Source organism: Osmerus mordax, chromosome 15 (assembly GCF_038355195.1).
Source record: "Osmerus mordax isolate fOsmMor3 chromosome 15, fOsmMor3.pri, whole genome shotgun sequence".
Taxonomy (NCBI): Eukaryota; Metazoa; Chordata; class Actinopteri; order Osmeriformes; family Osmeridae; genus Osmerus; species Osmerus mordax.
The window spans coordinates 16,792,789-16,806,844 of record NC_090064.1 but is presented as its reverse complement, the minus strand read 5'-3'; the positions used below and the strand labels follow the sequence as shown (position 1 = coordinate 16,806,844).

At 47.6% G+C, this 14,056-nt stretch overlaps 3 protein-coding genes across 5 annotated transcripts; 2 read left to right on the top strand and 1 right to left on the bottom strand.

Annotated features, from left to right (window-relative positions):
- Window positions 1-28: 28 nt before the first annotated feature.
- tm9sf1 (transmembrane 9 superfamily member 1) lies at window positions 29-5,353 on the bottom strand. Of its 3 annotated transcripts, XM_067251350.1 has the most exons (10): window positions 5,282-5,337; window positions 5,107-5,193; window positions 4,554-4,762; window positions 4,203-4,334; window positions 3,991-4,113; window positions 3,126-3,472; window positions 2,529-2,683; window positions 2,021-2,206; window positions 1,212-1,485; window positions 29-761 (listed from the first exon to the last, which is right to left on the bottom strand). In XM_067251350.1, exons 3-10 carry the CDS (start codon window positions 4,752-4,754, stop codon window positions 368-370), a joined length of 1,812 nt encoding a protein of 603 aa, XP_067107451.1. In that variant the 5' UTR covers window positions 4,755-4,762; window positions 5,107-5,193; window positions 5,282-5,337; the 3' UTR covers window positions 29-367. The 3 variants fall into 3 exon arrangements, with proteins under 3 accessions (XP_067107451.1, XP_067107450.1, XP_067107452.1); XM_067251349.1 differs by having other exon boundaries at window positions 5,107-5,353; XM_067251351.1 differs by having other exon boundaries at window positions 5,116-5,353.
- Window positions 5,354-5,712: 359 nt separating this feature from the next.
- Window positions 5,713-9,311, top strand: fen1 (flap structure-specific endonuclease 1). Its single transcript, XM_067251330.1, has 12 exons — window positions 5,713-5,739; window positions 5,883-5,996; window positions 6,224-6,326; window positions 6,466-6,568; window positions 6,678-6,741; window positions 7,118-7,227; window positions 7,535-7,671; window positions 7,806-7,872; window positions 8,064-8,195; window positions 8,430-8,581; window positions 8,845-8,959; window positions 9,068-9,311. Exons 2-12 carry the CDS (start codon window positions 5,915-5,917, stop codon window positions 9,143-9,145), a joined length of 1,143 nt encoding a protein of 380 aa, XP_067107431.1. The 5' UTR covers window positions 5,713-5,739; window positions 5,883-5,914; the 3' UTR covers window positions 9,146-9,311.
- Window positions 9,312-10,328: 1,017 nt separating this feature from the next.
- On the top strand, window positions 10,329-13,291 carry si:dkeyp-28d2.4 (sialic acid-binding Ig-like lectin 13). The gene is made up of 7 exons (XM_067252166.1): window positions 10,329-10,412; window positions 10,638-11,012; window positions 11,307-11,615; window positions 11,854-12,114; window positions 12,404-12,488; window positions 12,559-12,619; window positions 13,046-13,291. Exons 1-7 carry the CDS (start codon window positions 10,349-10,351, stop codon window positions 13,283-13,285), a joined length of 1,395 nt encoding a protein of 464 aa, XP_067108267.1. The 5' UTR covers window positions 10,329-10,348; the 3' UTR covers window positions 13,286-13,291.
- Window positions 13,292-14,056: the final 765 nt, after the last annotated feature.

Sequence of the window (14,056 nt, the reverse complement as noted above, 5' to 3'; positions counted from 1 at the left end):
AACAAATGTACAAAACGGTTGTCTTGTAACAAATGTTTTTATTGAAAAGATTGTATATTTACATCAGAACCAACAGTTGAGGGTGACTGTAATATACAAGTCAATATTGCTCCCATCACCATTTTACAATCACACTGAACCCCAGAACAAGTCATTCATACGTAGCTTCACTCGTCCCTTTATCTCCCCTCACCATCTGTACGTCCCTTTTCAACCATGATGGGGTGAGTCTCATGCTGCACCCAGAAGGCCTCAGGCTCTCCCCCAGCCACAGGTGTGTACATACATGTACTGTTTTCTGTCTGACATGATGGGGAATGTGTATGTAAATGTACTGTTTCCTCTATCAGGTGTGTGTGTGTGTGCACTAGTCCATCTTGAGGCTGCGGTAGATGTAGCGTATGAACGCCAGTGATGCCCAGAAGGACACTGTTCCCAGCATGAGGGAGAACACCAGCGCCGTGAGCAGCGAGTACCCGAAGAACTCTGCGCTTTGGACCATCCCGCTCATGGAGGAGCGGTTCCGGTAGTAGAACAGCGAGTACACAAAGATGAAGATGCCGGTGGAGCCGGCGCTCATGATGCTGCGCCACCACCAGCGGTAGTCCTCCCCCGAGAGCAGGAAGTAGGTGAGCGCCACGGAGATGCACGCGCCCACGGAGAGCAGGATAGCAAACACACACAGCAGGATGCCGTACAGCGTGTAGTGCTCACGGCCCCACACCGTGGCAAAGATGTAGTACAGCTCTACTGAGATGGCACTGGGGGGGGGGGGGGGGGGGGGGGGGGGGGGGGGGGGGGGGGGGGGGGAGGGACACATTCAGGGGTTTCATATGAGTATCCTGCATAGCAATATAAAAAAATCTGTCATCATTCACAATAGGTGAATAGGTGTATTACTTTGATCTCTATGAGCCGATTTGCTCATTGCTACCGTGGATCTTTTAACTCCTAGCATTGCTACATTTAGTCATCTTATCCAGAGTCACTTACAGTAAGTACAGGGACATTCCCCTGAGGCAAGTAGGATGAAGTGCCTTGCCCAAGGACACAACATCATTTTGCACGGCCAGGAATCCTAACCCGAACCAGCAACCTTCTGATTATCAGCCAGATTTCCTAACCGCTCAGCCACCTGAATCCCATGATGATACTACACATCGTCTTGCCCCATATACCCCCCCCCCCCCCCCCCCCCCCCCCATGCTCACCTGAAGGGCAGGAAGCCCCCTATGGCCATGTGCACGGCTGTGTGCTTGTACCAGGGCTGCTGGGGGATCTGCCGGGGGATGTTGCGCGTGCGGCAGGGCGCCTGGAAGCTTCCGGCCCGGTTCCTCCCCACGATGCCCCCGATCACGGTGAGAGGGAAGCCCACCAGCACCCAGGCACCCAGCAGCAGCAGCACGGTGGAGGCGGGCAGAGCCTGGGTGGAGCCGCTCCACCAGTGGACCGAGTTCACCACACTCCACGTCAGGAAGAGGGGGGCTGGGAGGAGGGACAGGGAAGAGAGACAGGGAAGAGGGACAGGAAAGAGGGACAGGGAAGAGGGACAGGAAAGAGGGACAGGAAAGAGGGACAGGGAAGAGGGACAGGCACAATCAAAACAGATCAGAGGGTGGGGGGATTTGTGGAGTGAGTGGAGGAAGATGGAAGTATAGCAAGTAAGGAGGATGGGAGAGAGAGCAGAGAAGGAAGGGTGGAGGGACAAGGGGAAAAGCATCAATAGAAAGAAAACTGATATATGGTTGAAAAATTCAGTTCAAGCTATATTGCACAAATCCATTACAGGGACATTATCGGGACACGGAACACAAAACGAAATGGAAGAAGTCTACGCTCTAAATTTTGTTCTTAAAAACCAACATCTTCATGTACTCACCCCCACATAGAAAGAACAGAGAAATAACATTTCACAGCAGATAAATCCCATCTCACAGCTTCAGATAAAAGCGTAACAGCTAAATGAACCCATTTGTTATTTCCACCCAGAGTTTCCCCTGGCCGTGGCGTTCCTCCTCACCGGAGAAGAGCGAGGAGGTGAGGATGATGTTCCACACCCAGCGCTGCCCGTGGAGCTGTGTGTAGAAGCCGCAGGAACAATACCCAGACACACAGCTCGTCAGAGCGTACAGCACGATGGCAGCTGAGTTGATGGCGCCATGACGATGCACATTGAACATCCCCAGCAACGCCAGGACAATGATGCCTGGGGGAGGGAGGGGGAGAGAGGGAGGGAGGGGGAGAGGGGGAGGGAGGGAGGGGGGGGGAGTGAGTGAGTGAGGGAGGGGGGGGGGGAGTGAGGGAGGGAGGAGGAGAGGGGGAGGGGGGGGGAGGAAGAGATGTATGTGTAAGTATGTGGTGTGTGTGGTGTGTGTGTGTGTATGTGGTGTGTGTGTGTGTGTATGTGGTGTGTGTGTGTGTATGTGGTGTGTGTGGTGTGTGTGTGTGGTGTGTGTGTATGTGCTGTGTGTATGTGGTGTGTGTGTATGTGGTGTGTGTATGTGGTGTGTGTGTGTGTGTGTGCTAACCTGTTGCCAGGGTCAGGAACTGAGCTCCTACTCCCAGCACGGCACACAGCAGGCTCTTGTAGGGGGGGAAGCGGAACACGTCTGTGTGGATGATCTTCCAGCCGTTGTCCCCCTGGTCCATATCCTCACAGCCCCCCTCCTCCTCCACGTTATACCTGCAGAACAGCAGCTCAGCTCTCCAGGCTGGTGGCTCTGCAGCGGTCCTCACCAGCCTCTCCCACCCCCACTTCACCCCCACCCCACCACCAGCATCCACCTCCACCCCACCACCAGCATCCACCCCACCACCTGCATCCACCCCACCACCAGCATCCACCTCCACCCCACCACCAGCATCCACCCCACCACCAGCATCCACCTCCACCCCACCACCAGCATCCACCCCACCACCAGCATCCACCCCCACCCCACCACCAGCATCCACCCCACCACCAGCATCCACCTCCACCCCACCACCAGCATCCACCCCCACCCCACCACCAGCATCCACCTCCACCCCACCACCAGCATCCACCCCACCACCAGCATCCACCTCCACCCCACCACCAGCATCCACCCCCACCCCACCACCAGCATCCACCTCCACCCCACCCATACCTGGCGAAGTCGTTCTTCAGCACCCTCATGAGGATGATGATGACAAAGCCCAGCAGCAGCACCACCAGCACCAGGGAGTTGATGATGGAGAGCCAGTGGATCTCCAGGGTCTTGGGGAAGAAGGAGTGATCCCTCAGCCTCTCCCCGCGCCGCGCTGCACTCAGCGGGCTCTCGTACCAGCGCACGCTATAGGTGTGGGTGACCTGCAGCCCCCCGCCCGGCCCGCCGCCCCCACCGCCTGCTTCCTCCAGGGGCACGGGCTTCACGTCCTTCACAGACACATTGCCGAAGATCACAGAGTCGCCGTTGTACTCGATGTTGAAGTCCAGGTGTGTCCACAGACCCACCTGCATGGGGGGGAGACACACAGGGTAGGGGGGAGACACACAGGGTAGGTTTATAGGATGCAGAGGGGGGCTGAGAGGGTGTTTGGCTGAGGAGAGAAGTATGAGAGAGGAGAGGAGTACAAGAGAGGAGAGGAGGATAGGAGAGGAGAGGAGTACAAGAGAGGAGAGGAGTACAAGAGAGGAGAGGAGTACAAGAGAGGAGAGGAGTACAAGAGAGGAGAGGAGTACGAGAGAGGAGAGAAGTATGAGAGAGGAGAGGAGTACAAGAGAGGAGAGGAGTACAAGAGAGGAGAGGAGTACAAGAGAGGAGAGGAGTACAAGAGAGGAGAGAAGTATGAGAGAGGAGAGGAGTACAAGAGAGGAGAGGAGTACAAGAGAGGAGAGGAGTACAAGAGAGGAGAGGAGTACAAGAGAGGAGAGGAGTACAAGAGAGGAGAGGAGTACAAGAGAGGAGAGGAGTACAAGAGAGGAGAGGAGGATAGGAGAGGAGGAGAGGACAGGAGAAGAGGAGGGCCCACCTTGTGACTGTGAGGTAAGAAGCCGCTCTCCTCCATGTATCCCACAAAGCCCCAGATCGGAATGTCGTCCAGGACAAACTCAAAGTAGTACAGCTCCTCCACAGCCTCTCTGAGCTGGTCCACCTGCAAGACACAGCCCGAGACAGTGACCCTCCGGCCCCCGCCCGGCCCCTACCGGGCCCCCGCCGGGAAACCTTCCACACGCCAAGTACCTCTTTCTCTGTGAGCGTCAGCTGGCACAGCTGTTTTTTCTCTGTGTTCTCTCTGAAGCGAATGTCGTAGAGAGACTCTGCCATCCTGTCTCCATCCAGGACTTCTCCCAGGCTCAGAGACTTGTGGTGCACCTGGAGAGGAACACCATTAATACAGACCACGTTGCTGTGTGACTAGAATATCTTACTAGACTTTCCTCTGGATCAATATAGTATCTGTCTATCATCTATCTAGACTGAGAGTGACTCGATGACATTAAACTCACTTATGTAACTGTAAGGAAATGTTGTCATGAAGTAAGCTAATATCTATACTGATCCTTGTTAAACACTTGTAATATTTAAACTCACCTCTTTCGGCCTGCAAACAGGCAATGTGTAATAATGATACGTTTCCTGGGGGTTGTGATAAGGCCCAACTTTGTTTACATAGAGAGTAACCGGGTCCCCTTGCTTGAAGTTTGCTGCCCACCCGAAATGTGGCAAAAGGCACAATACAAAGAGCAACATCTGGCCAGCTGCTCGCGGGACAAGCTTTTTCGCTCCATTCATTGTGGTCTCTGTCGAGAGAAACGAATGAATCGGATAACTTCTATGAGCAACTGATGTACGGGACCACAATCAGAGATGGACAGGCGTTGTGCAGGTGTTAAAAGGTTAGAGGAATAGTATAGGCAGGCTGCTACTATGACGGCTGCTGCACAACATTTAACTGACAATATCTAACAATAATAACAACAGCGCTGTCCACGAAAGACAACATTGTTACAATGTAACATTTTAACCAATGGATGCAACTACTTTAACAGCATCAAGCCAGAATGTTCAATTATTGTGGCAGATTATTTTTATCCTCGTCAAACTAGCTCGACTTGATCTAGGCTTGCTACAGGACAGATCGTACCAAACGCGCCTGTTCTCTCTGGATTCCTCAGACTCCAGGCCCAGGAACTCGTCTCTTCGCACCCCTTCTCTTCAGTTTTGCTGGGATCTAATCGAAATATTTGAAGACATTTTTAATTTCCGTTTTGTTCAAATGCGCTACACTGATTATACACAGATACGGGTTAAGACCGTACTTAAAAAGACACATTAAATTGGTTGAGCGAAGGGAACCGACTCCACGTCACCTAAAAAATGAAAATAACGACGACCGAGTTTTCCGGAGTGGGCGGGGTAAAGCTAACCCCACCTCCATATTACCTGAACCAAATCTTTATTTTTTACGTTTTTTTAAACACGTTATAAAACATGTATATATGTGATTTGTAGATTGAAATAAATAAATTAAACGTTGTATGTCAAATATGTTTGTTTTTGATTCTTTATTTATAGTTTTTTCATTACCGGATTTCCCTGAATCTCACCAATCGAACGTCTTGGTGGCACTTTCAAAGACACAGACATGTTAATCAACACCGCATCATCGATAACACTGCTTCCAATAGCGTCATGCGCTCAAGCTCTTGTTGTAATGTCTAGATGTAATTTTCGCGCGAAATAGACACATTCTCTGCACCACCGTTCCAGAGGAAGGGTAAGTCCGCTGTAAACAAGGGTCTTTTTCCATTATAAGGAATCTCTCATTCTGTCTTCGTCAAAAAATACGGTAGTGTGTATTTAAAACTTCCCGCTGCAGATTTTAGGTAATCCAGCATGAACGGACTCATTATTTTGCAGCTTTTTTGTTTTGTGTCTGAAACTCCACCGCCATGGGAATTCACGGACTTGCTAAGTTGATAGCCGACCAGGCACCAGGTGCCATCAAAGAACAAGAAATGAAGAACTTCTTTGGTAAACAGACCCATTTCTAAGCAGCGTTGTTAGAAGCTACATTATATCGATTGCTATGCGCTGAACGTCTCGCTTCCGTACACTTTGGCTAGTTAGCCAGCTAGCTAGCTGACCAGCGTTCAACTACAAAGTACGACACAACATACCGGCTACAACGAAGGTTGTTTAGCTAGGTGGCGAAGGTTTTGTGACTAACGTGGGTTTGCATGTATGATGTTTTAACACAGGGCGAAAGATCGCTATTGATGCGTCCATGTGCATCTATCAGTTCCTCATCGCTGTCAGACAGGATGGTAATGTTCTCCAGAACGAGGACGGAGAGACAACCAGGTAACCATCTCGTGATTACTCGTCTCCACATACAATCACTGTATCCACTTCCTTTTTGGGGGGCATATACTTATAATTGTTATCCTTGATCGCTAACTAGTGTCTGGCCTGTTCTACCTCTCTTCCTGTGTATCTGCAGCCACTTGATGGGCATGTTCTACCGGACCATCCGCATGCTGGAGAACGGTATTAAACCGGTGTACGTGTTTGACGGCAAGCCTCCGCAGCTCAAGTCAGGAGAGGTGTGTTCTCGGGTTATATTAGTACCTGGCTTGTACCTTCAGTTCTTTATGTTACAAACAGCCATAGGTCTGCGTCTTAAGCTTGTTCATTTATATGTGTGTGTGACAGCTGGAGAAGAGAGGGGAGAGGAGAGCCGAGGCTGAGAAGCTACTTGCCCAGGCTCAGGAAGCAGGTGAGAGAACCCTCTACAGCTGATGGAAGCTTTCACCTCACAGACATGACGTCAGGGGGGTGACACCAGGGCTTTTTACATGACCTCATTCCATACAGTCGCGGGGCTCAAATCAATGTCTGAATTTCACACAATACACAATGTTCTTGTTTCATGTGGGGGGTAACACAATTCTTGGTGTGGCTGTAGTAAAAAAGTTTCTAAAGGTTGGAAAAATATTTTCTACAAAATGTTTCTAGAGGTTTGAAAATACTTTTGAAAAAAAGCTTTGAAAGGTTTAAAAAATATTAGCGATTTGTCCCAGACATGTTTTTCATTGTCCCCGGGACAGGATAATTTGGAGCTCTGGTTGACACATGCTTGTCTTGACCACTAGGGGAGCAGGAGAACATAGACAAGTTCAGCAAGCGTCTGGTGAAAGTCACCAGGCAACACAACGATGAGTGTAAGAAGCTGCTTACACTCATGGGAGTTCCGTACGTAGAGGTAGGAGTCCAGCAGCCTCTCCCCTCTATACCCTCAGCCTCTCCTCTCTATACCCCCAGCCTCTCCCCTCTATACCCCCAGCCTCTCCCCTCTATACCCTCAGCCTCTCCTCTCTATACCCCCAGCCTCTCCCTTCTCTACCCCCAGCCTCTCCTCTCTCTACCCCCAGCATCTCCTCTCCTGGGGCAGGTGTGGTGTACCTGGGGCAGGTGTGATGTACCTGGGGCAGGTGTGGTGTACCTGGGGCAGGTGTGGTGTACCTGGGGCAGGTGAGATGTACCTGAGGCAGGTGTGATGTTCCCTCCAGGCCCCGTGTGAAGCAGAGGCCAGCTGTGCCGCTCTGGTGAAAGCAGGGAAGGTGTTTGCCACGGCAACGGAGGACATGGACGGGCTGACGTTTGGGACGGGCGTCCTGCTCAGACACCTCACCGCCAGCGAAGCCAAGTAGCTCCTCCCCCATACTCACAAAATGTTATGTACTCAGATGTGATGTACTTAAATGTAATGTAAAGGTATCAAGAAGATGTATCCTGTTTTTGGTTGTTTTGAGCTCACTGAAGATTATTTGTCGTTGACAGGAAGTTGCCTATCCAGGAGTTCCATTTCAGTCGTATTCTGCAGGACATCGGTCTGTCTCACGAGCAGGTACCTCAGCATGACCTCCACTCCACACCTCCCCCCCCTCAACACCTCCACTCCACACCTCCTCCCCCCTCCACTCCACACCTCCTCCCTCCACACCTCCCCCCCCTGGGCCCTGTTGGTACCATGTTCTGACATCCCTCCCTCTGTTATCTGCCCCCCCTCCCTTCCTGCCCCCCTCCCCTCCATCTCAGTTCATAGATCTGTGCATCCTGCTGGGCTGTGACTACTGCGGCACTATCAAGGGCATCGGGCCCAAGAGGGCCATGGACCTCATCAGGCAGCACGGCTCCATCGAGGAGATCCTCGACAACATCGACCTATCCGTGAGCTCACACACACACAGCGCTCCTCACTCATTGGTCCACAGAGGGATCCTCACACCGCTCCCCTCATCTAGCGGGATAAACCTTTGAGACCAACAATGCAGTCTACTGCATAGACTGGGTCACATGCTGTTGATGGTGATGAAGCTGTCAGCTGACCTGGGAGAGTCTCTGCTCCTCTAAGAACTCTGACCTGTGAACTCTGACCTGTGACTGTTGTCTCCTCTGGTATAGAAGCACCCTGTACCAGAGGACTGGCTGTACAAGGAGGCGCGCGGTCTGTTCCTGACCCCAGACGTGGTGGACTGCTCCTGCCTGGAGCTGAAGTGGAGCGAGCCAGATGAGGAGGGACTCGTCCAGTTCATGTGTGCAGAGAAACAGTTCAGGTGTGGCCCTTCCCTCTCTCCTCACCCTGCTGCGGTGCTGGACCTGTGTGTGTGTCTTGTCTAACTACCCTTGTTTGAACCATTAAACTCTCCACAAGTATAGTGAGACAAGTGGACCTTGTCAAAGAGACTTCAAATCCTTTTTTTTAGGCGTAAAAACTGAATTACCTAAAAAGTTAGTGGTTAGAGAGAACACAATTTTGAGTGGAAGTAAATGGTCGGATCCCACTAGGATAGAAAAACAAATGTGTGTGTGTTGACAGTGAGGACCGCATGCGTAACGGCTGTAAGAAGATCCTGAAGAGCCGCCAGGGCAGCACTCAAGGCCGGCTGGACTCCTTCTTCTCCGTCACGGGATCTCTGTCGTCCAAACGCAAGGTAGTGACAACCGGATGCCATCTTGGCTCCGGGTGGGCTGTGGCTGTGGAGTTTCAGCAGTTTTGTGTCTGGGTTGGTCATCTCCTCCTCTTCCCCTCGTCTGCTCAGGAGCCCGAGATGAAGGGATCCACAAAGAAGAAGCTGAAGACTGGAGCCACGGCCGGGAAGTTTAAGAAGGGTAAATAGGGAAGACAAAGCAGGAAGTTGTCAGTAGGGTGTCCTGTGTCCCTTTGTGAACCAACAGTTTTTCATGTTGAAATGTTTTTTTTTAATGAATGTGAAGTAAACGTTTTATGAAATGTTTTTTTCTTAGAATAAAAGTTGTAATGCCTTCTGGGAGAACTTGTTTGAATCATTGTTGTTTTTTTCTGGTACAATTTCTGTCTGTAGCCATTAACCAAAACATGAATGTTGTGATTTACTGTACTGGCAGCTCATGCAAAGCGCTAGAGACATGGTGATATGCAGTGACACCATTAATACTGCGACGTGTGAAATTTTTTAACCAGGTTTACATAATGTTACCCATGATCTGCTGACAGCTCTAGTCCAATGTTAATCTTGCATCTATTATGGTTCATTGACTAATTTAGCAGTTTCTGTTGTCGGAAGTTAAAAATGAGGAACTGCGCTGTTTGTAAAATAAGATGCCGCTCAACTCAATCTCCCACAGTATATCTCCCCTCACACTGTTACACTGTAGAAGTTGATTGAATACAAATAAAAATCAAAAATTGCATTAAACCATTGATTGCATTACATTAAATTACATCGAAGGGACACTGATCACATTAAATTTTAAAAGTTAAAGCATTTTTGATCAAGTTCTTTGAACTATGTATTTTGGTTTCAAAGTACAAATTAAAATCAAGTACAGATAACTCACAGATGGGCCTGGACCGAAAACAGGTTTTAATGATAAATATAAAAATGTATTATCTTTATCATTAAGAATAAAATTCAACTTCAGTTCAACTTAATCTTTAATATTATTTTGATGGAACAATTTTGTTTATGAAGACCATTGTATTAGGTAAACACGTTAATATATAGGTTTGGTTCCCACTCAGTCAGATGTCTTATATAGGTAACTACACCACAGGGTAAAGGGAAGTTGTTTATGACTCAGTTCACACACAAGTTGCTGAATTTACATTTTGTCAGCTTCCGTCAGGTTATCTTCCCGTTAGTGTCGCATTGAGGAAAGCCTTTAAAATGTGTATTTTATTATAATTGTATCACCTTTTCTAACGAGGAACCGTATGGGCTCTTAAAAATTCATTCTAATCCAAACTCTATTTTAACAGCCATATTTACATTTAGTCATTTTTTCCATATACGGTGCTGTCTACAATGTTTTACCAGTGGGAGATTGTTACTCATTCTAAAATGTGTTCTTGTATGGAACATCAGATTTGGAATAGGATGTTTCTCATCGTTCTACTCCTGTCAGGTGAGTTAAAATGCAAACAAAAACAAAAAGTATACATTGGTTTTAAAACCTATTAATTGTAGTAGTAGTATTTGTTATAGTAATTATATAAAGAAATATGCTGATACTCAGCATTGTGTTCACATTTTAATGTGTTACTTGTAAAGAACACTTGAACGATAAAACAACTTTCTGTTAATTAACGGCTGTGGTTTGAGGTTGATCATGCGCGCGTCCCTGTTGCAGGTGCTGCGGCTCTGCCTCCTGGTCTCATTGCTGCGATGCCAGGCAGCATCACAGCCCTGTCAGGCTCGTGCGTGCTAATCCCATGTCTCTTTAATGCCACTACCACACCTCGACCAAATTTAACATTGAACTCAAAAGGAGTTTGGATTATCCACGATACACGTTTTGGGACTTTTCCAGAGAATGTCATCTACAATAGCAGTAACCTGGAGAACAGCTACTCAATGAAGATAGTTGGAAACCTCACAGAGAGAAACTGCACCTCATTCCTGTACAATATAACGCAAAATCATGTACACTCCTACTACTTCAGATTAGAGGACCCATCATTCAGAGCAACAGCCGATCAAAATGCTTGTGAAATAAAAGTTGACGGTAAGAGAATGTTGAACAGACTTTCTTCACAGTTTTGTATCGTTGGCATCCTTTTAGTAGCCTATACTTGTGTCACAAAACTTTTAAATATTTAACAATTGATGGCACCCTTTTATATTTTCTACAATGTAAGGACTTAATAGCTTTAATGGTAGATTAGGCCTAAAACATTATCTGGATCCTCAATAACAACTCACACCATTGTCTGAATATGAAATGATACATGTTGATATTCCTCTAAGTGACTGAAGGTCTAGTAGATGGTAGATGGCAGAACTTTGTAATGTTCTTCAGATGTGCCTCCCAGACCGACCATCACGGACCCAGGGAGTCTGAAGGAGGGTGTCTCTGTCTCTGTTTCCTGCTCTGCTGTGACACCCTGCCCCACACTCCCCCCTGAGCTGGAATGGACTGGCCCAAAGGGGACAGCTACAGTCAAAACACTACAGGAGAATTCAGACCGAACCAAGTCAGCCCAGCTCACGGTGAACTTCACTACCGCTGCCCATCACCATGGGATGAACATCACCTGTAAAGCTCTCTATCCAACTGACAGTCAGAAGACCAAGGCATCAGAAGCAACTGTGACTCTCAATGTTTCATGTAAGTTATATGTATCTGTTTGTCCATCCATCCATCCTCCTATTTTATATTTACAGAAGAGCATCCACGTTACGAGAATAGTTATTTCATAGCGTGTACTGCTGTAACATTATTGTTTGTTTTGGTTTGAGTGATAAAACATGACGCATCAGTAGCATGTTGTTCAAACATTCTTCGTCTACTTGAATGAGCAGATACTGGATCATCATTCCTGTCTTATGAATCCCCTCTCCATCAGTTTCTCCCAAAAATACCTCCGCTTCCATCCACCCAACTGATCTGGTGTCAGTTGGTAGCAACGTGACTCTGACCTGCACCAGCAGCGCGAACCCTCCGGTCAGTAACTTCAGCTGGGTCAGGATCAGTGGAAACACGTCAGTTGGTGTTGGAGACACCCTCACCATCAAAGTGACTGAAGCTGAGAAGGGAAGCTACATCTGCGTGGCCAGAAACCACCTTGGCCAGCAGAGGTCACCTGAGGTTCAGCTGACGATTAGAGGTAGGCCCTATATGCATCAATAGAAGTCTGCCGCACTGTTGTACCGAAATCGGTGACCTATCGAAAACTGACCAGGGGTCGCGGTTCAAACGGCTTGCCATACTGTTCGGCGAATGTTCGAACCCTTACCTCTAACGTTTGCTGAACAGTATGGCAAGCCATTAGAACAGCGGTCCCTGGACAGTTTTCGATAGGTCACCGATTTCGGTACAACACGTGTTGTGTAAACGATAGGTAACAGCATTTACAATTTCATATATTCACGTTCTGTTTATTTGTTTGTTTATAGGACAACCGTCAAACATCTTGTACTATGCGATCATAGGAGGGTCTCCAGCGATGCTCCTCCTCGTTCTCGTTCTGCTGGCTGTCTGGTGAGGAAAGACCCTAGAGATCTTCATGTAGACGAGTTGATGCTCTTAAATTATATTAAATTTCTTTTAGGAGAAAATCCAGCGGTTCTGTCGACAGGAGAGCAAAGATGACAGCCAGCTCGTCAGAGCAGGTGAGCACGCCCTCTCTTATACAGGTGAGCACGCCCTCTCTTATACAGGTGAGCACGCTCTCTCTTATACAGGTGAGCACGCTCTCTCTTATACAGGCGAGCACGCCCTCTCTTATACAGGCGAGCACGCTCTCTTATACAGGCAAGCACGCTCTCTTATACATATAATAATAGTCAATACAACAATATATTGTATTGTAGTAAGTTGAACAAAAACAAGGAAGTGGTGAAAATAGAATGTTGTGTGTAGTTTGGTACATAACTGTAATATGGTTCCTCAGTGTGTGTGTGTGTAATGTTTAGGCTTATAAGCAACCTGTGAAGTTTTTGGTCAATTCCACTAACATGGCCCCTCAGTGTGCTGTGAGCCAGGTTAAGAATCTCGTTTAACTGCGGTAGTTTATCCTCGTCTGTGCCGTGTTTCAGACCCTGCCTGTTGGGCGTGAAGAGACACACGCCACCAGGGTCCATGTGGAAGCAGAGGAACCGCCCAGCCAGTCTGAGGAGATCCAGTATGGTGAAATAGACTTCTCCAAACTGCAGCACAAAGCCGACAGGAATTTGGAGAAGTGCTCAGAAGACACAGAGTACTCTGAGGTGAGGCAGGGCGGGGGGCAGCCGCCCACCCAGGACCCTGAAGACCTCTACGCTCAAGTCAAGAAATAATCATTTGCCATGTCTCCTCTGAAGTCAATTATTTTCTTAATTAGGCCAACAAACATTATTGCAATAATTGAAAGACAATTATTTTGGTCCCACTGATGAAGCGTATTGCTGGTGTTTCCTGTGGTGCATTTTTATATATGCATGTTTTGAAACGTTTGATACATTCTTTAACATCTCATCCTTGGGGATGAGATGTTTTTTGACTTTTGAGTTGAATTGGTTTCTAGTTGGTCAGTGTCTGAAGTGCTCCTCACAATCTGATTTATGTTTTATTAAAATAGTATAATTATAGGAAACAATATCAATGTCATTCTCCTTTTACACTGGCATGCTGGGTATTTTAGTAGCTTGAAGCCTTTCTCAACAAACCTTCCTTTTGATGTACCAGTGATGCACTGATATCCATATAGTGGTCAACACTGATTTTACATTTAGCCTCCAGAAAATAGTCAGCAATATTTTTTGTTTATATATTATGTATTGGGTTATGTACTCTACATAGCGATGTTAATAATAGACACAGGATGTTTTGTAGAACACTGGAGATGAATTTAAAGATATTTATTCATTGCACTCAAACACTTTCACATTCATTTTCAAATCTCTTGCTTTTATTGGTCAAAAATGTGACATGTGGTGTAAACATTAATGCTTTTTAATTGGGAATAATATAAAAGTGGCAACCTTGCAAATCATCCTGTTTCCCGATGGCATTCCTTTACAATGTTTCCCTGAGCTAATAGGATCCGTTTCTTCTTGAACATAAAGTCA